Here is a 27191-nt window from a genome sequence, read left to right on the forward strand (position 1 = left end):
TTCCGGGTCTCTTTTTTCCCTTCACCAATTTTATAATTCCGTAGTATCTTTTCTCCTGGGTGGGCTGATGAAGGAATAGGTGTTCTGCACGATAGCACTCCCAGCTCATGACAGGTTCCAGAGCACTAGCGCGGTTTAGGTGAGGTTGTAGGAAACCTCTCAGCTCACAGCAACTCCGCGAGGTTTTTGGTTACAGTTAGGATCCCTAGTCTAGTGCGACATAGGGTTTAGGTAAAGGTGTACCCCTAGTCCAGTGCCATCTCGGAGCAGGTACAGGTTATTTGATCAGCGGTCAGAGTGATGCCTGGTACGTCTTTTATGTGTCTTCTTCGAGTGGCTCGTCTTCTTTCGGTTTCATCCCTGTGGTCCGTCTCCTTTCGGTTTCTTACGTGTCTTCGTCTTTAGTGTATCATCTGCTTGTTTGTAAATATCAGCATGTGTCGTTATGTGCGTGTGCTTGTGTACTGATGTGGGGATCCTTACAATATAAGATAGGTTTAACAAGCAAATTTGGGAATTTTAACGTTCGGTGCCTTGATCTCTTAAACAATCTCAATCATTCCTAGTTTCGGATTGCAACTGCAGTGTAATGATTGTTTGCAAAAGTGTCCTTAAATTTTCAACAACACACATATAGCACACACCTGTTAGGCTGAGGCGACGCAATCCTCAAAACGAGATCATACTACACGTTGATTGGGTTAATATTACATGTTGATATAAGACGTACCAGCATATATTTATATAATTTTTGATCTCAATTGACAAAGGAGAATGAACATTTCAAGTCTCATAGTATTGTTAAAATATTCTTATAAATGTACGAAATATCCCAATGCGTTTATTAGTTCCTATGGAAACTTAGTTAATGAATCAGAAAAAGAACAACAAATATATTAACACAGCGTGAGACTGGTTTAATAAGAAAATACAGAATCTGTAATTGAAGGGTTGGATGCAAGCACCTGGTAAGTCCATTTCTTAGCGTAATTTAGATTTTCACATGTTCAGTAGAAAAAAGCTTAGTCTCCATCGTGTGCAAGAATCATGTGGATCTGATTATTATATCCAGTGTTATAAAGTAAAAGGAGGCACCTACATACAACGTTCGTTGTGAAGTTAGAGCATGAAGCAGGTAGCTTCAGGAGTCACCTGCTTCTTGCCCCAACGTGCTAAGGAGTGGAACCTAGTCCCAGTAGGTGCCGCCAGCGCTCAGGTATTGCAATGTTTTGCTAGCTACGTCAGTTACACGACACCTGTGTTTGCATACGTTAGATGTGTTTTAATGCTACTTTCTGAAATAGCATTCGGTAGTAAGATGAGTGATTTATCAATATATCCGTAGTCAATTTAGGAGACAGGTGAGGAATATGTTCCTAGTGGTTATGAGACGCATGACTCAAGATATCATGTTACGAATTGTAATGGAAATACAAAGAAGTAAGATGCCTGTTCCAAGTGATGGAAATGTGGTTCAACAACAAGGTAAACGTAAAATACGCTATCCGGATGCCTGGAAGCATATCAACGATTTGAAACCCGCAAAATGAGAAAGTTATGTAAGTACATCAAACAAAGAAATAGAAGCTAGAACAACAGATCCTGCTTGTAATTGTATGCACAAATGTTTGGACAATTTTACAGATGCTGAGAAAGCCAAGCTTATTTACAATTCTAATGAAATAGTTTGGACTCATTTCTGTACTGGGCATGCAACGCCCCCGACAAAAAATCTCGAGCAGGAATTCAGAGGCCACACATTTGTCAATACAAAATTAAGAATGCGGCAATTGGAAACAGGTTCTGCAAAAGAGCGTTCGCATTTCTTCATGGCATCACATAGAATACAGCCGAGCGTATTTGCAAAATGTTATCTGAAAGTGTTAGTGCCCAAAGGGATAATAGATGTTATGCAAACAGAAGTCAGATAAACAGTTTTCCAAGACGTTAGTCCATTATAGTCGAAATGGTACTCCAAATAGGTATTACCTGTCTTCAGAATTACAGAGGTTGTTCAGTCTACATTTGGCCAATTTCGACTTACCTAAAAATTTAGAAGAATCCATGGCGCCAGGTCCGTAAGTGCTCGATGTGTTTCCCTTGGTTCCTAACAATAGCCCCGACAGAGTAATTTCCACTGTAATAGGATTATCTGAAGAACTGGGAGGGGCATCTTGTCCTATTCCCTTTGAACAGCTTTCCAAAGTCCTTCCACAGTTGTCACACGCCGTTTTCCCAAAGCCCGCTTCAGCAATCCAAAGCCACAATAGTCCATAGGACTTGCATCTGGAGATTTAACAGGTACCTCATAGAAAGGTATGCCCTGTATACCACTTGCCCCCTCCACCTCCCATCTCCCTGTAGAATGCAAGGGGCGATCGTGAGGTATGTGATGAGGCCTTGTTCGCCACCCTACGAATCTTCAGTTTACATCAGTAACAGTAGCCAATAACGACCATGAGCCCTTTCTTGAAGGATTCCTTACAGACACGGGCCTACCTTCTGAAATTCTTGGCACATTTCTCTCGGTACATGATGGCTCTCGGTTAGTCGCAGTCGGAAAGGTAAATCCATGCTTCATCGAGCGTTACGACGTACATCCACCTTTGTTTTGCCACATGTCGTTCGTACAGTTTCCGGGCGTTACACTTTCGTTCCTTTTGGTGAGCATCCTGGGAAGATGGCCGCGAGCTTTCATGAGTCTTTCCAGCTTGAGTTGATGGTGTAACGTCCGGCCCACAGTCCGCAAAGACACGTCAAGACGATTAGCCATACACCTTTGTGTTGGCGGATTTTCTTGCATTGCCATTTTGGGACGTTTACTCTGCATGGTAGAGGTTGCCTTAGCGCATTCCCGCTTCCTAGGCAACTTCGTTGGTGATCCAAATGGTGGAGCTTCGTTGCCGTTGTACTTTTTAATAACCTTTTTTATTCCACTTAAACTAATGTTGCAACCTTTCTTCTTGCATTGTTTTCTAATGACAGAAACACTAAAGTGGGTGTCATAAAGAGCCGCAACATAGCCTTCCCAAAACCGGCTTAGTTCGGGCGCCCCTTTGGTCACAGAGCGGAAACCCACACACTTGGAAACAAATTTAACACAATACTCATAACAATGGTCCCGTTTTGTGCCCGGAAAAACAACTCTGCAGGCAGCCACGAGCCAGGTCGGGTGAGTCCATTCTGCCCGGGAGGGGGAATGAACGAAATCGGCCAAACGTAGGCTGATCAACCTCTGTAGATCTTAGGAAAATATTCAACTTGTTTTTGGAAAAGGGGAAAGGTGTGAAGAATGGTAGAGTAAGCTCCACACCTTGAAAAGCAGAAATGCGGAACAAATTCCCTCAAAACCAGAAGTGTCCTCCTATAGCTATAGTAATTTTTTGGAACATTTCAACCTGTCTTTTGGACTTCCGAGAACAGATACCCGTCACACATGGGATGAAAAAGACAACCTATTGAAGACAACATCCACTGAACAGAACAGGAAAGTCACATAAAAGTGTATCAGACTAAAGCTGAATACTTATACAATAGGGTGGATCTTTTTTACTTTTGTTGGAAATTCGATGAGGGCTTGTGCAGAAAAGGTGTCATTAGTGACACTGACCTTACTGATTTTTTTTAACTTTTTGGACACCCATTACCCTGCCCTAACGGACTTAGTATTTGGTTAGGCAACACGCACAACACCGTTTTTTAAGTGTTTAGTTAGACAACACGCACAACATCAATCACAGAAAAGCTACTTGTGGTCGTTTTCAAAGTTAGTTGATGGCTATAATACAGTTATTTTATTAAAAGAAACTTGTAACAATGCCAGTAAATAATTTTAAAATGTTTATGAGTCGAAGTACAGCCATATTAGCTCAGTTGTTCTAATTAATGTCCAGATTTTGTTTGCAATGCCACGTTAACGATGATTATATTCATAGCTCTTGATATAACACAATTTGTTTTTGGCAATTCTTCGCTTGTTATGTACACCGACAGCACTTATGTACTTCGTGGTCGCTTACTTTGGCCACGCACTTCGAGCGTCGTCGCAACGTCCGGCTCCCTCAAGGAGCTTCGCGCACCTCCCGCTCGCCTCGTTGACTCCAAAACCTATGGCGAAGTTTCTAGAATATTCTCGCACGAAGTTAGGCGATGGCGTAAATATTGCGTACTTCGGCCAACCAATCCAACAGGCCAGTTTATTGCAACTTAAGCTTTAAAGGTTTTAGTTCGCTACTCTTTCTGTTAAGACAGAGAGTTTATGCATTGTACCTAAAGTTACAGTACTCTTAGTATAATAAGATTCTAAGGCATTTTGTATACTTTGGTTTCTAAGTTTGGAAGGAATGGAAAGCAAGATGGAAAAAAGCCTCATAGCAGACCAACGCGGGAAAGTGTGAAACGAGGCTTATCTGGCACTCCAAGTGAAATGAGTGAAGTGCACTTACCAGCGTACGCTGACGTTATGCGACATTATCATTAGTTTCGAAATGTCTTAAGTGGTGACGAAAGTGTAACTAAATTACCAGTGAGTGACATTTGTAAACTAGTTGGACAAAGAGTTGTACATATTGGACGTAAAGCAAGCATTCCTGTGGTTTCAGAAAAGAGAGTTTTTGACATGCTGAAAACATTTTATAATAAGTGTCGCACCAACGAAAAACCTTTCAGCCCACAAGGACAAGAAGCAAAACTTTGTGTAGGTTTTGTTGCACACGCGGAAAAGTCTTATTTTGATATTGCGTCTTGCATGTAAACCGCCTAAGATTGCAACTTTGAGAGGACACGCAAGATTCCAAAACGAAAATTCAAGTTTCTTTTGGACCAGAAAACATCACGGAAAATGAGCATTGGCAACATTGACGTTCCAACAAGCAAATCCCTGTTGAATCAAGTCAATCAACTAGTGGGATTAGGCATAGGCACAGGTCAAAGATACTGGCGTCGTCAGGAGTATCCAGCGAAGCTGTTGAATCGGGAAGCACGCCGGGATCTGACTTCGAGGCGCGACCAAGAAGGAAACATAGCCTAAAGGGCATTTGTAGCAGGCCCCGCACTTAGCCCGAATGACTCATTACTCAAAGGTCAATGACTTTGGCCGGCGTCAATGACCTCGGAGTACTTAGGAACACCCCCCCTAAATTTTGGCAGGGGTGCCATGCCCTACCCTTTTAATTTTGGCAGGGGTACATAGGACCACCCCCTTAAATTTTGGAAATTGCCAAATCTAAAAATTTGTTATGGTAGCATAGCAAGATAATATATACCTCTATCAGTATTGGGAGTCTACCTCGTTCCCTTTCATGGGAAAAAATTGCCAAAAAGTCAAATTTCGGACGTTTTTGACCTAATTTATACCCTTTGATGAGGTTTAATTACCTTGTATAATTATTTGGACGTATACAGGGGTTCATTCCCTTTCATTAGACATGGGTATATTGGTGCACCTCTTTAAAAATTTGGGAGGGGTACCTTGGCCCACCCCTTAAATTTTGGAAATTGCCCAATTTAAATATTTGGTATAATAGTATAGAACCCTAGTATGTATCACTATAAATTTGGGTGGTCTACCTCGTTCCGTTTTAGGGGTACAAAATTGCCAAAAAATACAAACCTAAGCAATACGTTGTACCATGTGTTCGGTTTTTGACCCGATTTATCACTTTGATGAGGTCGTATTACCTTATATGATTATAAGGTCGCATACAGGGATCTATTCTCTTTCATAAGACATTGGTATATTAGTGCACCCTTCTTAAAATTTGGGAGGGGTACATTGACCCACCCCTTCAATTTTGGAAATTGCTCAATTTAAGCATTCGGTATTATAGTACAGGACCTCAATATGTATCATGATAAATTTGGATGGTCCACCTCGTTCCCTTTTAGGTGTACAAAATTGCCAAATTATAAACGTAAGCAATACGTTGTACCACGTGTTTAGTTTTTGACCCGATTTATCCCTTTTGATGAGGTCCTATTACCTTATATCGTTATATGGTCATGTATAGGGGTCCATTCCCTATCATAAAACATAGGTATATTGGTGCACCCCTTTACATTTTGGCAGGGTTTCATAGGACCACCCCGCCTCTTCAATTTTGGAAATTGTCCAATTTAAGCATTTACAGGACGTCAAAATATGTCATGATAAATTTTGGTGGTCCTCTCATGCGTTCAAAATTGTCAAATTTTTAGTACAATCACGTGTTCGGTTATTGACTCAATTTATCCTCAGTGATAGGGTTATAGGTATGGACGGGTATCCCCTTTCAATTTGGTAGGACCCTTAGGGTGTCAAATGCTAGTACCGTTACGTGATCGATGATTTGATTTTGATGCGCGAGTCTTTGATACGACGACGGGTCCATGGTCAATGTTCTCTGTGAGTTAGGTGGAAATTTTGAACAAGATTCATGGCATTTAAAAATGTTTTCAACTTTCAAATTAAAAAATCAAACCAAGTTTTTCTAAATAAAAAAATTGAAACGAAAACTTTTAAACAAAAATTTTCAAACTGAAAAATTCAAAATAAAATCATCAAAACAAAAAAAAATTCAAATAAGATTTTGAAACGAAAAACATTTTCAAACAAAATTTCAAACGAAAAATTTCAAACCAAATTTTCAAACAAAAAAATCAAGCAAAAATTTCAAACGAAAAATTTTCAAAACAAAATATTTAAAACGAAAACTTTCAAACAAAAATTTCAAACTAACGAATTTTCGAAACAAAAATTTAAACCAAGAACTTTCAAAAAAAAATTTCAAACTAAAGAATTTTTTAAAACAAAAGGTTTAAAACAAGATTTTTGAAACGAAAAAATTTTCAAACTAAAAATTTTAAGCAAAATTTTCAAACGAAAAAATTTAAAACAAAATTTTGAAACAACAAATTTTCAAACAAAATTTTGAAACAAAAATTTCAGACGAAAAAAATTTCAAGTAGAATTTAAAATCAAACAGTGAACAACTTTCACGGTTAACCGTCAATCTGTATCCGGTTTTTAACTATTCGATTAACAAATAAACGGTTTTCAACTATTCGATTTACAAATAAACGGTTTTCAACTAACCGATAAACAGATAAACGGTTTTCCGAGTGCAAGAATTTACAAACTGAGTGCAAGAATTTACAAGTGAGTGCAAGAATTTACAAACTAAAACAAAATATTTGAAGTCACTTTAAATACGCATCATATTTGAAACAAGGTGTTAGTGTTTTTCACTGATATACAGTTGAAACATCCATTTACATGTATTCTCGCAGCACCTAGTGGGTGTGGAAAAACGTATTTTGTGAAGCGATTACCGTCACATCTCCCAACCATGATTAATACGAAATTTCGTAAGATACACTGGTATTATGCAGAATGGCAAGATGTGTATGCAACAATGCCGGTTCCAGTAGAATTTCACGAAGGACTTCCACGAATGAAAGATTTTCAACCTCAAGATGGATCACATTTGATTATTATTGATGACCACATGCGAGAAGTGAATAGTGATATTGTTGATATGTTCACGAAAGGTTCGCATCATCGAAATATTAGTGTGATATTTATAACACAAAATGTATTTCATCAAAGTAAAGCAAATAGAAATATGAGTTTAAATTGTTCGTATTTGGTGTTTAAAAATCCGCGTGACAAGTCACAAATCAAGCATATGAGTTATCAAATCATGCCTGAGCTTCCACTGTTTCTACAAGAAATTTATGCTGACGCAACAATAAATCCACATGGCTATTTACTGATGGATCTTAAACAAGATACACCCGATGAAATGCGATTTCGTACAAATATTTTTCCCGACGATTTGCATCATTACGTTTACGTACCAACAAAACATGTTTAAATTATTGTGCATGTGAAAAGGATGTGCATGTGTCACGATGTCTCCTACGCTGATCTGGTACGTGCTCTGCACAAAGGTAAACCAAGATTGCGTAAAACTATTATTAACAATACAGACGCTTCATTAATTCATAGTATTTGTGAATTTTGTTGGTGCAGATCCTTCAGATGCTGTTGTACTATTATGCTTGACAATACAGTTTAATCTTCGTGGATTACCAATCAATTCTTGAGGTGTGTTCGACGATGCAAGGTAGTTACAAAACAATTCCCAGCCTTGAGGATTAGTATGTTTCCTCGGTCGAGTCATCGCACATTAAATCTACAATATTGGATCCATGTAGTTTATTATCGTTAATGTATACTGTTCCTTTATTATCCCACGTAATTGCGTCATCTTGTTTAAACGACGGAATACTAGTTCGGCTTTCTTACGATACATTTGTGGTATTGCGGCTAAAATTTCTTGATTCGTGCTGTCATCAACATTCGGAACGTCGGCATCAGGTTTCATTGATGTAATTGTAAGTGGTATTGGTTCTTCTTGTTTACGCATAACATAAAAATATTTCTGCAATATTATATTGTACTGATTCAATTTTCCTTCATCACTTGAATACGATGTATTCAATATAGATTGCATTTCACGATCGAGATTAGATTCTCGATTCTCACTCACACGGGATGATGATGCATGCATTCGTTGAAGCATTTCTGGTGGTACTAAAACCATCTTCTTGCTATGTTCCATGATGTTCATTGTTTAAACAAAATATTGGATAACACACTTCCTACAATAGGTGCAAGTAGTGCAGATAAGAAGCCTCCTTGTTGTACGGCTAAATGTTTCTTCTTTTTATCCAATCATTTTGTATTGTCCACGAGATAGCGGAGCGTGTTCTTGTACCGCTTTTGCTTGATTTCTGCGCACTTGTCAGTGGAACATTGCCTTTTAAGACATATTTTCTTCCAGAGAAGAAGAAGAAGTTGATGATGATGTTTTAGAAGTCCGACCAAAAAGAAAACGCATCATTCCACAATGGTCAACGTACAAACCATGAACAAAAAGTTGAAATCCATTTATTACAATCCAGCACATCCTGCATCGTTTTCTACTGCAAGAAAATTATGGCAAGCCACAGGAAAAATCTATACCTCTAGCCAAAATAAAACTTTGGTTCAACAAACAACCTACCTACACGTTGCATCGTCCTGTACGTCGTCGTTTCCGTAGAGATTTTTATCTTGTCAGCAATATTGATGATCAATTGGAATGTGATTTAAATGATTTATAATCACTTCAAAACTATAATGACAATTACCGTTATATTCTTACAGTGATTGATGTGTTTAGTCGGTACGGGTGGGCTGTACCACTAAAATCAAAAAGTGCCGAGGATATAGTGAATGCATTTGAAATTATTTCCCAGGAGAGGAAACCAATTGTGCTACGTAGTGATCAAGGAACTGAATTTACCAACAAGACAGTACAAAAGTTTCTCAGGAAACAAAACGTGCAACATGTTACAACAAAGGATCCAGATATTAAAGCCAGCAACGCAGAAAGATTTAATCAGACATTGAAACATCATATGTGGAAATACTTTACCAAATATCAAACATACAATTACATCAAAGTATTGCCTTTACTTGTAAAAGCATATAATGAAAGTCGACATTCCAGTATTAAAATGGCACCTGCAAACGTTTCTCAGGACAGTTTACTGGAGGTGTGGCATAACACATAAGACCAAAACTAAACGTTCAAAACAAGACACGGATTTATCTGTTGGTGATACTGTTCGTATTAGTAAAACAAAACGTATCTTTGACAAGGGTTACCTCGAGAACTGGACTTGGGAAATATTTAGAGTAAAAGTCATTGTACCAAGAAACCCACCAGTGTATCGACTAGAGGATTTAAATCATCAACTCATCGATGGTGTTTTCTACAGAGAAGAATTACAACCAGTACCGCTCCCTTCGGCGTTCCTCATCGATAAAATATTACGCACAAGAACAAAATGTCGCAGAAAGGAGTATCTCGTCCAGTGGAAAGGCTATCCTACCTCATTCAATTCGTGGATCCTTGCAACTTCATTGAAGAAGAAGAAGAATGGAACCTGATCAAGATTTTTACGTTACACTTCCCAGTAGTAGTTCCATGGATTATTTTCCAGAAAATACATTGACTTCATATATTACGAAATTACAACGACGTGTAGAGATTCGCCAGAAATGGGATGTGGCAATTGTAGAGATTCATTATCCACATTCTTTACTGAACATTAACAGTGAAAACAATAAAATATATTACAAACTATCAAGCACTAATGATCAGGAACCGAGGAAGGTTGTAACGATCCCTGTACGCTATTATAACAATATACGGGATCTTATCCATGCAATTAATACACATCATAAATAAAAGTGCTTATGCTTACATCTTAATACATCTTAATACACATCATGCTTTTTAGGGCGACTCATAACGCCAGAGGACAAAAATCTTGTTTTTGACATATCTAAGGTACGAAGAAGAAAAGATAAACTGGGTGAAAAGACCCAGAAAGAAAAGGCTCACTTAGGCCGGGCGATTACAATATTTGGACGGAAAAAATTATGCAACTCTTGTGCAAGAAAAAATAACGTCATAGTACTAAGACGAGTGATTACAGAAAAGTGTATCACAGTTCTATCGGAGCCCGGTTCAGAATACTTGGGTCATGCCACACCTAAGTCAGGCACTGGCAAGGATGTTGCCGACTCTACATTCGAGCTGTTAGAGAACAACCAGTACGACGTGTCAAGTCTTGAGTCAGTCGGCAGCGATGGTGAAGCTACGAACACAGAATGGGATAACGGCGTGATAAGTTGGATAGAAAGATCACTAGGCAAGGAACTGCAGCATCTTATTTGCCTTCTTCATACCAACGAGTTGCCATTTCTACACTTGGTGACCGAAATGGACGGTGGGACGACCGGACCCAAAGCATCTCCAGCCCCATCGGAAAGAAATTAAAGGATTGTGAACGTTCACCGATCGTCTCTTTACACCCATTCCCGTTGAATGGGTGTCTGAAATGGAAAAACCAGATGCTTTAAGCAGCGACCAGAATTCTCTTTGAAATTTGTAGGGCTCTTGCTACAGGAATGTGTATTACCGATCTAGCCAACAGAAAACCAGGACCATTATCACATTCACGATGGCTTACATTGGCCTGTAGGATGCTTCGCCACTACATCAGTACTGATAAACCTAGTTCAAGTTTGTGTCTACTTTGCCAGTACATTGTTAAAGTATACGCTCCCGTCTGGTTTTCAATACGGCGAAATCCTTCGTGCGAAATGGGCACCATGCATCTGTTTAGCATAGTTAAGCAGTCACGTTTCCTGCCAGAAAATCTACAACGCATAGTTCATTCTGTTCTACAAACAAACGGATACTAGACTCATCACAAAAACCTGCTGATAGCGATGACAGCAGATGAAAATCCGCATATTCGAACGTTAGGCTAGAGAAGGACAAAAAAATACCGCAGCCGGAAGTCTCCGAGATCAAGCCACCCACATGACTTCATTGTTCCGAAATTAAAGTTTGCAGCTGATAATTACTACATCATGATTTATTGGCCTATGTCTAACAGAGCCGCCAATCACAAGAAACATAACGGATAAGCAGCTTGAAGAACTCATCCGAACCTCAGATACTCTAACAACAACATTCCTTTGCCATAGTCAAAGTGTGAAACTCACAGTGAAGCTGGTGTCTTAGGCAGCGTCGAAAAAGTGCGGCCAGAACGCAAAGGTTCTAGTTAGAACCAAACTTAAGCCTAGAACAAGAATGCCCCGCTTCGAGACCAAGAAGAACTACGTGACCTAAGATCAAATGTCAACGTATGCATACTCGGTGGGTGGGTGGACGGAACCCAATGTGCAACCACCTCCCCGTGGTGAGTTCTGGGTTATTTTGCGTACAGAGCTCAATAAGCGAAGCGTTGCACAAAGAATTTTGTGTTATATCTAGGGATATGCCTATAATCATCGTTAACGTGGCATTCAAACAAAATTTGGACATTAATTCTGACAACTGAGCTCATATGGCTGTAGTTTGACTCAAACATTTTAAAATTATTTACTGGCATTGCTACAAGTTTCTTTTAATGAAATAATTGTATTATAGCTATCAGGTAATTCTAAAAACGACCACAAGTAGCTTTTCTGTCATTGGTGTTCGTGTTGCCTAATCAAACACTTAAGAAACTTTAATTCCGTTGGGGCAGGGTAAGGGGTTGTCCAAAAAATGAAAAAGTCAGTAGGGTCGGTGCCACTAATGGCCCCTTTTCCATACTAGCCGTCATTCGAATTTGCAACAAAAGTGCAAAATGCTCCACCTTATTCTACCATGACTGTAAGGGGCAAACGAACTAAGTTTGCTACAACTGATGACTACTGATGAAACTGATGATACCTTAGCACTCGATTTTCAGCAAAATTACCCATTGTCAACGGTATCATCGCAAGATGTTTTTTTTTTTTTTTTTTTTTTTTTTTTTACAAACGACAACTATGCTTGTACTCATTTTGCATAACTTCGGCAAAAACAGAAAAAGTCATTTTTACCTATTTGATTAAATATCTAGGAAAATGGCACTGCATGAAGTATTATCTTGCCTGTATGATTTTGTGTGACTGTCTCCTGTAGTAAAATCATTTTACCTGTTCTGTAATAACTGTAATGCACAAAAACAAGAATCATGTATTTGATAGTTTTGTTGTGCATTGGTGTGTTCAGGACATGTTACTAAAATCATACAACATTTTCCAGAACTGGGCCACAGTTTCCTACCCTGTGATAGGAGTTTTGGAATCATCGAAAGGAAAAACCCAAACGTATGTATGTTCCTAGTGATTACGTAAACCTCATTAAAGAATCAAACAAAAACTTTGTGTTGAAATTTGTTGACAAGGTCGTATTTTGAACCATCCTTTAAGAAGAATGTTGTTGGCACAAACAAACAGCAGTTCTCTCTTTGAAAATATCGTCTGTTCGTTCACAGCACAGAATATCCAGGGACAGTTAATTGTTCAGTGCTTGCTTCAGGTATTTGTCTTGATGAGTTTGCTCTTTTAAAAAAGAACTCTTAACCGTCACTTCCGGATGATACACAGAAACTGTATACACTGTCTCTTACTATTAAGGAAGCAAAGTTTAGAGCTGTCACTTGAAGAGCACTATGTATCTTCTAGTGACAGGTGATAGTATTACAAAGTACGAAATATGTTCAAAGCTGGAGAGGATGTCTTATCTGTGAGTGACTGAAAATTCGATATTATTGTTGTTCTGTTACTCACGGTTTTGTAAAGATCTAGTGAGTTACCACAACACATTCAAATTCAAAAGGTCACATACTTTCTTGGGATTCATTTAAATTATATATCCTCACTATTTCTGTTCTTAAAAAAATATATTATATCACAAAATAGATCAATATCGTATTTTTTGACATTTTGTTGCAAGAACCAGAAAAGAATTGTTTTTGTTTTCTCAGCAATAAACGTGCAATTTCTAGGCACAAATAATTTCAACTAATAAAAATTGCCACAATTCATATATTATAATAAGCGCATTTTTCACTGTATAGTTTTCAATGTTTTAAACAGTTTTTTGTAGCACCTGAAAAATTTCTAAAAATGGGTATACCTGATTCTTACATCCAACCCTTCAATTAGAAAGAAATTAAATTAATTATGAGTGTAGGAATGTTACTTACAATCTATATCTGATGGATTGGGTGGGGGTCCTTGACCAACAGATGAAGGAATCAACTGCAAAAGGAAATAAAGGAAAAGTCCAGGTTAATCAGTTTTACGGTTTCTTCTTAGCACTAATTAGTAAAAATACCTACCGGTACTACATACGTTAAATTTCTAAATAAAATTTCATCACTATGTCTTCAAATATTTCCTTCTCTTTGTATTGTTTTGTTTAACATGTATGCTGTTCCTCCTAAGCCTTCGACTATACTGCAAATTGCCCTCGTGCTACTGACATCTTTTGGTATTATATAGGAGACAAAGCAGCTAGCGACAGTAATTGGCATTAATGAACTATTAGGAATTAGTGCAATTGACAGACAGACGTTCTGTAAACTCTTGCCTAAGTGCATTCCCGATTTTAGTGAGTAACTTAAAAGACTATAAAAACTATGGAAAATTTAGAAATTGAGCTACATAGTTTCTGTAAAACTATATAATATGAACTAATAATCGTTTTCAAAACCCTTCGTATCTATATATATAAAAATGAAAGTTACTTTGTACCGCTTGAACCACCCTCGATCAAATTTCCAACGTAGAAGAGGTTCGAGACTCGGATGTTTTTTTATAATTTCACTTTCACGGTACAACATGGAGGAGGAGGAGTTGATATATATATATATATATAACTATTGAACCAGGAGACCGATGTCGATGAAATATACCATAAAGATGAGGTTTGGTCCTCGGATGGTTTTTATCATTTCACTTTGACAGTACAACTTACCGGGGAAGTTCGGGAGAAAGCAGTCGTCTGCAGAGAAACTAAGCATGTCATTTGAAGGACCAATTCATGCTGATTACAACAAGCTAATAAAATTGCTGTACGGTTGAGAACTTTTTGATAGATTCAATTGGAAGTTTATAGAAAAATGAGTGTATGTGCATTTAAATGCGTTAAGTACAACATTATTAGCAACAAACATTAACATACGAATTGAAATCTATCGGAGGTAACAGAAAAAACTATTTTGCAATAACTAACGGGTTTGTTAGTTAAAACTAGTCATTATACTGTTCAAAAAATGATAGGTTAGTGGTGAAAATTGATCACTCATGTTCTTCTCTTCAATGAAGAAATGATACAGGCAAAAGACTTCCTTGTATCATGAACATTTAATGTGTGCAGTTGCGTTGCATCCGCCAAGGGAACAGTTTTCATAACCAAAGCGAAAAGCAAATTCGACAGGTAATTCAAAAGGTATATAATTTGTTCGGTTACCTGCCTTGTGGAACGCAAATTGAAACTATCCCATGTATCGCGGTGATCCGAACATACTCATTAGCATGGACACGGACTTTATTTGATTGTTTCGTAAGTGCATCATAACGTTCGGATGAAGAAGATTCATACTATGTACAATTGATTGGTCGGAATCCAAACACATCAAATGGTTGTATAAATCATGTGCAGTTCTTTGGTGTATTCTCAATCATTACGTCTGTACCATCTGTCATCCAACTTGCAGTGAACAATTTGTCTGTTAATGGACCCCAGTAATCAAGGAGTAGCAAATTCCAACCTTCATGTCAATATTCGTTGATAATAATGTTGTACTTAACTCGTTTAAATGCGACATGTCAATATTCGTTGCTAATAATGTTGTACTTAACTCGTTTAAAGCGAATATACTCATTTCTTTCATATAAATTTCCAAGTTGAATCTTTTAAAAAGTTCTTAACCGTACAGAAATTTTATTACCTTGTTGTAATCAGCATAAATCGGTCTTTCAAATGATATGCTTAGTTCCTCTGCAGACGAGTGCTTTGTTACGAACTTCTCTTGTTAGGGGAGGGGAAGCAAGAAGAGATTTTAAAATGATCAAAAAATGGCCTATATTAGTGTTGAATCCATGATTTTCGGGGTCGCTGAGACGAACTGTGGCACTTCCGATGCTGTTTAAATCCTAATTCACCTCTAAATGTCCAAAATGAAATGTATTTTCGGCGTTCAAAGAACGGGTATTCTGCAAGTGGTGTATAAATTTGGGCACCCAGCAATGACAACGTCATAAATTGATCCTAATTTCGAGTAAGTGAGGGGAGTAAGTTATTGTCAGAGTTTCAAACAAAAACAGACATTGTTCTCCATAATTCTTTCATTAACAAATACTGTTATGTTCTGCCGTCACAGCAGCGCTGTCATAACACTGAAACCGACAATCTCTTACGCAAAGTTCGTTGTACTCAGTGGCTATCATCAGCGCAGTGAACAAGAGTTTAGACAAGCTGCTATTTAATGTGGCGTACATATCTGTCTATAATTGGGACATAATTCTGGGCAACAGGCAGTAAGCTTGCAGTTTAACATGAACGCTGCGAAGCTCAAATGCATCACAGAAGAAGATAAAATCAACCAAATGAGATCAGGCGAAGAACTATATAGAATACTTATTGAAGTTGGGGAACCAAACATATTGACAATCATGAAGATACTCTTCTAGATTCTATCTGCTATTTTTGCGAGGCAGCATGACCTTTTGCTACTCTCTGGCAGCTGCCCTGCAAGTCCTTCCCTGCGTTTCCTGTGCTACTCAAATTCCGGTTCACTCTAATAGGAGTTTGCAAAGACACAGGCATTCGTCCAAATCATCCACTCACGAATTATTGTATTAAATTATGAATTGCTTCCATTGTACGTTTGTTATTTTGGTTTGTTGGCTGTAGTTTATTGTCCCTTTGAAACTCAGAGAGAATATAAGAGTCTAAGATAAAGCCCGAACCTCAGTAGTTTGTTCAAATGTTAAGACCCTCTTCCTGGGAATTGAACCCAGAACCCCGTTTACCGTGGCCCAGACACTAGGCTACACGGGAAAGCACTTTTGTTCTTGTGGTAGAAGATATGACAATTGTTAAATTAATGCTCATTAATTATTTTACCTCGTATGAAGTTTACGTTCGTCTTTTAGTATTCACACAAAGAGTATATCGTCGTCGTTCTAGCAAAAGTAACTAAGATCAAAATACTAGTTTTAAGTTATAACTCTTTCATAGCCGTGTGCACCAACGAAGTTTAAACGAGCGTTCACTCAAATGCGTTCAACATTAAACTTTCAAGTTTAAACGTGGTTCCAGGACTTTTGTTGCACCAATGAAAGACGAAGATTAGTACATCTCGTTTAAGTAAACTTCGGTCAATTTGTAAAATCGACTCTGATTGGTTGTCGCCTTTTGTCTCTGATCTTCGTTTAACAAAGTAACAAATAAAGAAAGCAAAACGCGTGCCAGTCTTTTCGACTTTCGAGATTGTGTGCATAGAGTTGTCAGTTGTCTAATTTCAGTGATCGTAATTGTGATGGAAAAATTAATGAAACCACGAGCAAAACTTTTTTTTTCAAACACAAGAAATGTATTTTAATTTCATTAATGGAAAAATACAGACATTATTGCGTGTAAACAGACTTACTTGAATCAATGAAGTTTAAACCCTCAAATTTAGCCGTTCAAGCTAAAACCGAGTTTATTCATCATTTGGCCGAGACTTAACCTTGAACGTTGTTGGTGCCACATTTTCCCCGAGCTTGGTTATGACCTTCATTCAACAGAGTTGGTCACCCAAAGTTGGAAAACTATTGCAAAATGCGATTTGGCAATATTAATTATTATCAATATATGTTTTTTGTTCTTTCTAGTCTGATATAATGTTCTTACAGTTTAGGGTGGAGCGTTTTGCACTTTTGTTGGAAATTCGATGACGGCTAGTGAGGACAAGGTGCCATTAGGGGCACCGATCTTACTGATTTTTTTTGACAACCCCTTACCCTGCCCCAACGGACTTTTTAAGTGTTTGGTTAGGCAACATGTACAACAACAATGACAGAAAAGCTACTTGTGGTCATTTTTAGTTACCTGATAGCTATAATACAATTATTTTATTAAAAGAAACTTGTAGCAATGCCAGTAAATAATTTTAAAATGTTTGAGTCAAACTACAGCCATATCAGCTCAGTTGTTGGAATTAATGTCTAGATTTTTTTTTTTTTAATACAACCTTAACGATGATTATAGGCATAGTCCTTGATATAACACGATTTTCTCTGTGCAAATCTTCGCTTATTGTGCTCTGTACGCAACATAACCCTGTACTCACCACCTGGAGGTGGTCACACATCGAGTTCCGAAGTATGCATACGCTGACATTTGACCTTAGGCCACGTAGTTCTTGGTCTCGAAGCGGGGCATTCTTGTTCTAGGCTTCAGTTTGGCTCAAACGTAGATATCTCTTGCATTCTGGCCGCACTTTTTCGACGCTGCCTCGGACACCAGCTTCATTGTGCGTTCCACAGCTTGACTATTGCAAGGAAATGTTGTTAAAGTAGCTGAAAGTTGGACGTTTTCTTCAAGCTGCTGATTCGTTGTTTCGTGCGATTGGCTGCTCTGTTAGACAATTAGGCCAATTAATCATGATGTAGTAATTTTCACTGCAAAGTTTAATTACGGAACAATTAAGTCACGTGGTTGGCTTGATCTCGGAGTCTTCTGGCTGCGGCACTTTTTTATCCTTCTCCAGCCTAACGTTCGAATATGTGGATTTTCATCTGCTTTCATCAGCAGGTTTTCATGATGAGCGTAGTATCCGTTTCTTTGTAGAACAGAAGGAACTATGTGTTGTAGATTTTCTGGTAGGAAACCTGATAGCTTAACTATGCTAAACAGATACATGGTGCCCATTTCGCACGAAGGATTTCGCCGTATTGAAAACCAGATGAGAGCGTATACTTTAACAATGTACTGGCAAAGTAGACACAAACTTGAACTAGGTTTATCAGTACTGATGTAGTGGCGAAGCATCCTACAGGGCAATATAAGCCATCGTGAATGTGATAATGGTCCTGATTTTCTGTTTTTAGATTGGTAGTAAACATTCCTGTAGCAACAGCCTTACAAATTTCAAAGAAATAGTTCTGGTCGCTGATTAAAGCATCTGGTTTCTCCATTTCAGACACCCATTCAACGGGAATGGGTGTAAAGGAGACGATCGGTGAACGTTCACAATCCTTTGATTTATTTCCAATGGTGCTGGAAATGCTTTGGGTACGGTCGTCCCAACATCCAATTCAGTAACCAGGCAAATAAGATGCTGCAGTTCCTATCCTAAGGATCTTCGTATCTGACTTATCAAGCCGTTATCCCATCCTGTACTCGTGGCTTCACCATCGCTGCCGACTGACTCAAGACTTGACCCGTCGTACTGGTTCTTCTCTAAAAGTCCCAATATAGAGTCGGCAATATCCTTGCCAATGCCTGACTTAGGCGTGTCATGACCCAAGTATTCTGAACCGGACTCCGATAGAACTGTGATATGCTTTTCTGTAACCTCTCGTCTTCGTAGTTTGCCGTTATTTTTTTTTCTTGCACAAGAGTTGCATCATCTTTTTCGTTGAAGTAGATACTTGTAATCGCCCGGCCTAAGTGAGCCTTTTCTCTCTGGATCTTCTCTCCCAGTTTTTTTTTTCCTCTTCGTACCTTAGATCTGTCAACAGCAAGACTTTTGTCCTCTGGCGTTATGAGGCTCGCGTCCTGAAGTACGGCAGAAGCGATCAAAGCTACCCTTCTGTCTGAAGCTCCAGTTCTAAATGCTGCTCCGCTGTATTTTGAAGACAGATGCACTTTATGCTATGTTTCCTTTTTGGTCGCGCCTCGAAGTCAGATTCCGACGAGCTTCCCGACTCAACAGCTTCGATGGATTTGCCTGACGACATCAGTATCTTTGACCTGTGCCTATTCCTAATCCCACTAGTTGATGGACTTGGTTCAACACTTCCAGCGTCTTTCTTGGTTGTATGCCCGTTAAATCTGCTCACTTTACGAGAAAATATCCTTGACAGAGATTTGCTTGTTCGGACGTCAATGTTACCAATGCTTATTTTCCGTGATGTTCTCTGGTCCAAAAGAAACTTGAATTCTCGTTTTGGAATCTTGCGTGCCCTCTCACAGTTGAAATCTTCGGCGGTTTTACATTTGCAACACGCAATATCAAAAAGAGACCTTTCCGCGTGTGCAGCGAACCTTGCACAAAGTTTTGTTTCTTGTCGTTGCAGACTGAAATGTTTTTCCTTGGTGCGACACTTATTATAAAATGTTTTCAGCATGTGAAAAACTCTCTTTACTGAAACCACAGGAATGCTTGATTTACACCAAATATATACAACTCTTTGTCCAACTAGTTTACAAATGTCACTCACTGGTAATTTGTTTACTCTTTCGTCACCACTTAAAACATTTCGAAACCAATGATAATGTCAAATAACGTCACTGTACGTGGGTAACTGTACTTCACTCATTTCACTTGGAGTGCCAAATAAGCCTCGTTTCACACTTTCCCGCGTTGGTCTGCTATGAGGCTTTTTCTTCATCTTGCTTTCCATTCCTTTCGAACTTGGAAACAAAATGTCTCTGAATCGTGTCGCACTAATGCAATGCACAAATTCTCTGTCTTAACAGAAACAATATCGGACTAAAACAGTTAAATCTTAAGCTGCAATAAACTGGCCTGTTGGATCGGTTGGCCGAAGTACGCAATATTTATACCACCGCGCAATATTTATACCATTCGAGCGAGAATGTTCTAGGAACGTCGCCGTAGGTTCTGGAGCCAACGAGGCGAGCGGGAGGTGCGCGAATCTTCTGGACGGAGCCGGACGTTGAGACGACGCTGAAATAGCGTGGCCAAAGTAAGCGACCACGAAGTTGTGTAGCCTGCCGCTAGATGCCATTTGCTGTCGGTGTATATAACAAGCGAAGAGTTGCTCAAAGAAAATCGTGTTATATCAAGGTCTATGCCTATAATCATCGTTAACGTGGCATTCCAAACAAAATCTGCACATTAATTCCAACAACTTAGCTAACATGACTCTACTTTGACTCATAAACATTTTAAAATTATTTACTGGAATTGCTACAAGTTTCTTTTAATAAAATAATTGTATTATAGCCATCAGATAACTCTAAAAACGACCACAAGTAGCTTTTCTGTCATTGGTGTTGTGCGTGTTGCCTAACCAAGTATTTAAAAATCTTTAAGTCCGTTGGGGCAAGGTAAGGGGTTGTCCAAAAAAAATAAAAAAATCAATAAGGTCTAATGGCACCTTTTCCGCACTAGCCGTCATCGAATTTCCAACAAAAGTGCAAAACGTTCCACCCTACTACACATAGTTTCACTGTTCTTTCACTGTTCACTTTTCTGTAATAACGTGAAAAAGTCAGACTCCGAGAGGTAGTACCTTCTCCCAGAGTGACATGTTCATTACATTAGAAAGTTCGTGTCTATGATAGCCATTTATAAATAATTCTTAATTTGTTATTTAGACGTATTATTCGTAGATTGTGATTATATACATAATGATAACTATATTTTCAAAGTTATAAAAAAATAATAATTTAAAATAGGAGATGTATTTGTCATCCTACTATCGCCTTCGTCAAAAGGGTAATCCAAAGTAATCTTGAAAGCCTCTTCTTGTTTACGTTAAATTATTAAATATGTGATGATTTTAATAATTATATTAACTGTTTAGTATTTACAGTAACTGATTAATTGTTAAAGATAGAATTTATACCTAAATTAAGTAAATGTAATATGGAAAGCCATGGAAACATCGTACGAAATCACTCACGCTATTTATATGTATACTTGCACACGCACGCCGTCTCCCAAAATTCAGGTCACTTGTCAGAGAGACAGGTCTAGTTCTGTTCAGTTTTGCCCCTCTGAAAAGTCGTTTAAAAAACGTTGTTGGCTTTTGGAGTATTTTACATTTCTGTCTTAGGTTTTCCTGAACTAAAGAAAATTATTTAACGCATTTTTAAATTTCAATATGGTGTCAATTTATTAGAAACAATAAAAGTTTTGTTGTAGTTTGAAATTTCTTACATTCCTACTGTTGTTTTATAAAAATTCTCAAAGATTACTAATATATTATGAACACTAATTATCCGTCACATCTAAATGCAACATCTTTCAACTTGTAAGCTGCATATTTAGAAACAAACAATGTTGTTGTTTTTTTTATAGATTGTGGTAATGATATTAGAGAATGCAAATGAGATTCATATTTCCGCCACGTACAGGCCAGAAATGCACAGTTTTGCAAATCCTCACTAGCCCTTCCCTCAAAATATGTATTCATCTTCAACCGTCACTTGTTCTCGCCATCAAAGTGTATCATCGCACTCTCTTCACATTTATTTACTAAAATTAAGGAGAGTACTGTAATAGCAACCTTCATAATGGCAAAATGAATGATCCCACTCTTCTCTGGGATTCGCAACAGCAAAAACATGGTTTCACCTCTTAGTGTTCAATTCCAATAACTTTCCTGAGATCTACTGGTTGATTGATTGATTGGTTGGTTGGTTAGTTAGTTGGTTGATTGGTTGGTTAGTTGGTTGGTTGATTCATTGGTTGATTGGCTGGTTAGTTGGTTGGTTGGTTGGTTGGTTGGTTGGTTGATTGGTTGATTGGCTGGTTACTTGGTTGGTTGGTTGTTTCTTAGTTGGTTGGTTATGTGCTTAATGACAACGTTAGAGCTTATTTTTATTAGTCTGATTCCAATCCATTTGGCAATAAAAGCGTAACCATTGAACAGAACTGCAACCGAAATCACAACCTTGGAGAAGTGATTCAGTAACAACATCTGCTAACTGGGCTGGCCTGCCGATGTGTCTTTAGGTTCGTTTCCTCGAGTGTCAAAAAAAATACAGACGTACAGTAAACAATGACAACTCAGATACGCTTTTGTCGCTGGTGTATCTCACAAGGACATCTTATCTGAGTATATTTTCTCAAATACGTTTCATTTCAGAAGCATCTGGGCGGGAGAACAATCATACCCAAGATAACCATTGGTTACCTGCATTCCCTTATGCAAACAATAAAATGACTCATAGTCTTCTATATTGTCTCGTTAATTCTCAACTTTTAGTAATTTATACATCTATTACCGCAACAATTTCAACGATCACTTCTAAAATATTTTCCAGCCAGTGTAGTGAATGGCGTAAGAGAAATAATTAAATTAGTTATATTCGTATTAACAATCATACAAAGCCAATAAGTAAGTATTAGAATTATTATTATTATTATTATTAAGTATTCTGCCGGTTGACACGTCCTTGGACCAATGAGGTATTTTGTTTTAAGTTACGGATCAGAAATGTTCCTTCCACGTTTCTCGATCCTCAGCTTCATCTTTCTATTTTTCAAATAATCGATCAGTTGTGTTCTTCTTCCTATTCCTCGCTTTCCTTCCATCTTTCCTACGAAGGATGTTGGCTAGATGCGTCCTCTTCTCTCCTATTCGTTTTAAAACATCTTCGTGTGTTACTCTGTGTCCATTTTGTCCTTATCTTCCTCCAGCACTACATTTCCAAGCTCTCTAAATATTCCTTCTCTAATTTTTGTAACGTACAAGTCTTTGACCATACAGTCCAATGCTTCATATATAACACTTAACCAACTTATTCCTTAATTCAATTTAAGCCTGTTAGCTAAGAGTAATCTTTTCCTATTGAATGTTTCTTTGGCTATGGCAATGTCTTGATCTGATCCTTTTGGTGCAGTAAGCATCTCTCGTCAAAATATTCCCCAGATATTATAATAAGGGAAGTATTAGAATAGGGGTGAGAATTGTCAAGAGATAGTTCAATTAGAAGAGGAGATCGACAGACAATGTTGTTCATGACCAACATTATTTAATACATATCTAGAAGAGATAGTGAAAACAGTAATATTTAAGTAGGAGGTAGGTTGATTAGGTGTAAATAGTTTGCAAATAGTATGGCACTTTTTTCCGTAATCTCAAATGACAATGAATAAGATTTTAGAACATTTGTAAAAATGCTGCGATTAATATGGGATGAAAATAAACGGTACAAATACAAAAGCAATGTTGATTGGAATGAAGTGTTGGGTATCAAATATAGAATCCTGAAAACAGCAAGTAGAACAGGTGACTACTTTTTGACACATCCGTGGTATTATTATTATTAAGAACGTAAAAAGTGAGCGTGAAATACAAGCAAGTATAGCAATGAACAAAGAAGCATTTAGGAAGAAAAGGACTTTGTTTTATGGGCATTTAAATCAAAAGTTAAGAAAGAGATTCACAAAATGTTTCGCATGGAGTATTGTACTCTGTGGAACACACACATGGAAGTTAGTCAGTAAGGATGAAAAATGTTTGGAAGCTTTCGAAATTTGGGTGCGGAGAAGAAATGAAAAAATTGGCTTAGTCGCACGGAAAATGAATTTAAAAAGTTACGAAAGTAGTAGAGAAGAAAGGAATCATTTGAGATGTAATTCAAACGAGGAAGGAAAATTGGATGGGACATCGACTGAGAATTACTTGTATCACGAGAAACATTCTAAAAGCTATAACTCACTCACTCTATGGTCTATGGAGCCCGGACGATAAAAGCCGCGTTCACAAGAGCTCTCCATTCACTTCTATCCTTAGCCAACTGGATCCAGTTTCTATTTCGTATTCCTATTTCTGCGAGATCCATCTTAATATTGTTCTCCCGTCTGCGCCTAGGTCTTCCTAATGGTCGTTTTCCGATTGGATTTCCAGTTAAAACTGAAAGCATTCCTACATTCTTCCATTCCGGCTACATGAACTTCCCACCTCAGCCTCCTAGATTTGAGGACCCTAACAATGTTTCATAAACAACAAATTACGTAGTTCCTCGCCTTGAAGTTTCCGCCATTCACCATTCCCATTTCCCTTCGAATATTTGTCCCAGGATTTTGTTCTCAAACACTTCCAGTCTGCGTTCATCCTTCAGAGTAAGCATACAGCACAACAGGCATGATTATCGTTTTATAAATATATTTTAAGCTTCAAACTCCTCAACCAAATTCCCGAGAACAAAAGGTTTTAAACTGAATACTAACACAAATTCCCTGCTTTAAGTCTACATTTAACTTCTTCGTAAATATGGTTTTGGTCTGCTGATATTGCTCCTAGGTATTTGAAAGTATTCACTTAATCAAAAGTATTGTTTAATATTTTAAAACACTTCCATAATTTTCAATATTACGATCTCGACAACTTCCATATATTTAGTTTCTTCAGCATTAACTTCTAAACTTAAGTCCCTGCAAGCATTTAATAAGACCTCTGCATTTCTTTCTATTGTTCTCCTTTAATCTCATATTAAATTCGCATCATCAGCATACATCATACCCTGGTGAACACAATTCAACTATAGACCCTGGTTGCTATTTTTGCTTTTTCCTTATAGCGTACTACAGGACAAAGTTGAATAATAATGGCGACAACGCATCTCCTTATTTTATGCCATTCTCGACCTGAAAGCTTGTGGACAAGAATTTTCCTACCCGGCCTTTACTTTGGGATTCATTTAAACATGCTTTAATTCATCTAACTTGCTTTTTCGGTATTAGGAATTCTATAAGAATATTGTACAATGTTTCTCTTCTAACTGAGTTCTAAGCCTTTTTAAAATCAATAAATAATTGATGGACCGAAGTATCTTATCCCCACTTCTTTTCGAGTTTTTGTCGAATGGTAAATATCTGGTCGATAATTGATCGATTTCGTCTAAATCCGCATTGATAATCTCCAATTATTTCATCTGTGTATGGGGTCAATCTTGCTGATAGAATGTTTGAGAGTATTTTATAGGATGTTCAGAGAACCTAAATGCCTCGATAAGTATTACAATCGGTTTTATCGACTTGTGAACTGGTACAATGATTGATTCTTTCCACTCTTTTAGCAATTCCTCCTTATTCCAGATAACGTGAATGAATTTGTATATCTTGTTCCACAATTTAACTCAGCCGGAATTTCGTCTAAATCCGGAGGTATGTATTTCTTTAATTTCTTTATAGCGATTTTTACTTCTATTCGGTTAGGCTTTTTCTAAGTATGTTTATGAACGTCGCGTTGTGGAAATTTTGTACTCTTCACGATAAGGGTTTTGGATGTTGCAAAGTTCACGAGTCTAACACCGTTGTCATTACTTTCCTTATGCAGATTTTCATTCCTTATAATCGGTTTGAAAACATCCTCCCGTCCTACCTTTGCATTGAAGTCCACTAATAGTATTTTCATGTTATCGCGAACGTTGGTCAAATACCCGTTCTACTTCTTCGCAAAAACTATCTTTTATATTGTCATCCTTATTTTCTGTTGGGCATGTAGATTTAAAGCAATAGTATCACAACACCGGTCCTTAAGAGAAATTAAGTGAAGTCTACCATTAACAAATTCAATCCGCTCAATTGCTGATATTATTCCTTTGTGAACGAAAAACCTTGTTCCTAACTGGTGATTTTTATTTCCTTTCCCGTTAAATAACGTAAAATTTCCGGACTTCACAGTTTCATTTCCTTCCTATCTAACTTCCTGAATTTCTGCTAGATCCATTCTGTATTTCTCTTACTCACTCCTTACTTATTTTAACGTGCCTGCCCTATAAAGATTTCTCATATTCCATTTTCTAAATCCCGTGTCCATTTTCTTTTGCTGAGGTTGTGCTGTTATCAGTTCTGGTCCTAGGCTTCTGTGAATGTTTCTCAACAAGTGTCTTTTTACAGAATGAGGTTGTTAGCCTCACGCCAAATCCCCAAGCTGGAGGACCACTCCTTGCCGTCTGTCTGCGACTGTCTATTCAGTATGTTCGCAACTAACCTCTACAACTAGAGGCCTTCTCCTCGACCCTCAACCTGAGGACGCGGCATGTCATGGTGTTAGGAATCCACATTCTAAAAGACATGGTAGGAGGAAAAGGAGAGGGAGGAGAAAAGGTTTCAGTTGATGAACGGTAATAAAACAGAAAATTCGTAAGTGAAGACAAAGAGGTTAGCTGAAGAACGTGCTGCATGGTAGGATTTGTTAGCTACAAACGACTTGCTAATAATGGGCAAAATATTTATGATGTTATTATATTTCTTTCTAAATTAGGACAAATATAACAATCTATTCCACTCGTAGTATATGGAATAATTCTAAAAATTCACTAAGCGTAAATATAGTCATTAATTCAGCTTTTATGTGGTCAAAACTGTTACATTTATGCTTACTGACTTTAGAGGCCTAATCACTGCAAAATTAAAATACCGCTAATTTTACAGTAATTATGTGATATTCTCAAATATATAAAAGATAATCGAAATATGGGACAAGAGCGCGATAGACAATATTATTTTCCATGAGGTACCGTTATCACGTAGCTTTGAGTGAAATACCTAGTAGCTTTCCGTTTGTAGCCATATAAAAACGCGAAAATATATGCCGATTTTCTTAAAAGCTGCAAAACGAAAGCAGATAAGTGAGTCGTGATAACGGTATCTCATGTAAAATAATATTGTCTAGCAAGCTCTTGTTTCACTTTTAGATTATTTTTATCTATTTGAAGACATCACATAATTACTGGAAAATTCGCGGTATTTTAATTTCGCAGTGGTGGGTCCTCTTAATCTGTGAAACCATGGAGGTTATAAATCGTTACATTCTACCGAAAAAAGAGGGATGGAAATTCATTATAATT

General features: G+C 37.7%; 1 protein-coding gene across 3 annotated transcripts in view; it reads right to left on the reverse strand.

Moving 5' to 3' along the window:
* LOC145683929 (uncharacterized) overlaps positions 1-27191 on the reverse strand; it is a 106603-nt gene that overhangs the window by 55835 nt on the left and 23577 nt on the right. For all 3 annotated transcript variants that reach the window (XM_081755614.1, XM_081755612.1, XM_081755613.1), the window contains one exon: positions 13627-13681. In XM_081755614.1, coding sequence (XP_081611740.1) covers positions 13627-13681 — 55 coding nt within the window. The remainder of the gene's footprint in view (positions 1-13626; positions 13682-27191) is intronic.

This window comes from Thermobia domestica, chromosome 4 (assembly GCF_964235325.1).
Source record: "Thermobia domestica chromosome 4, izTheDome1.hap1.1, whole genome shotgun sequence".
Classification (NCBI taxonomy): domain Eukaryota; kingdom Metazoa; phylum Arthropoda; class Insecta; order Zygentoma; family Lepismatidae; genus Thermobia; species Thermobia domestica.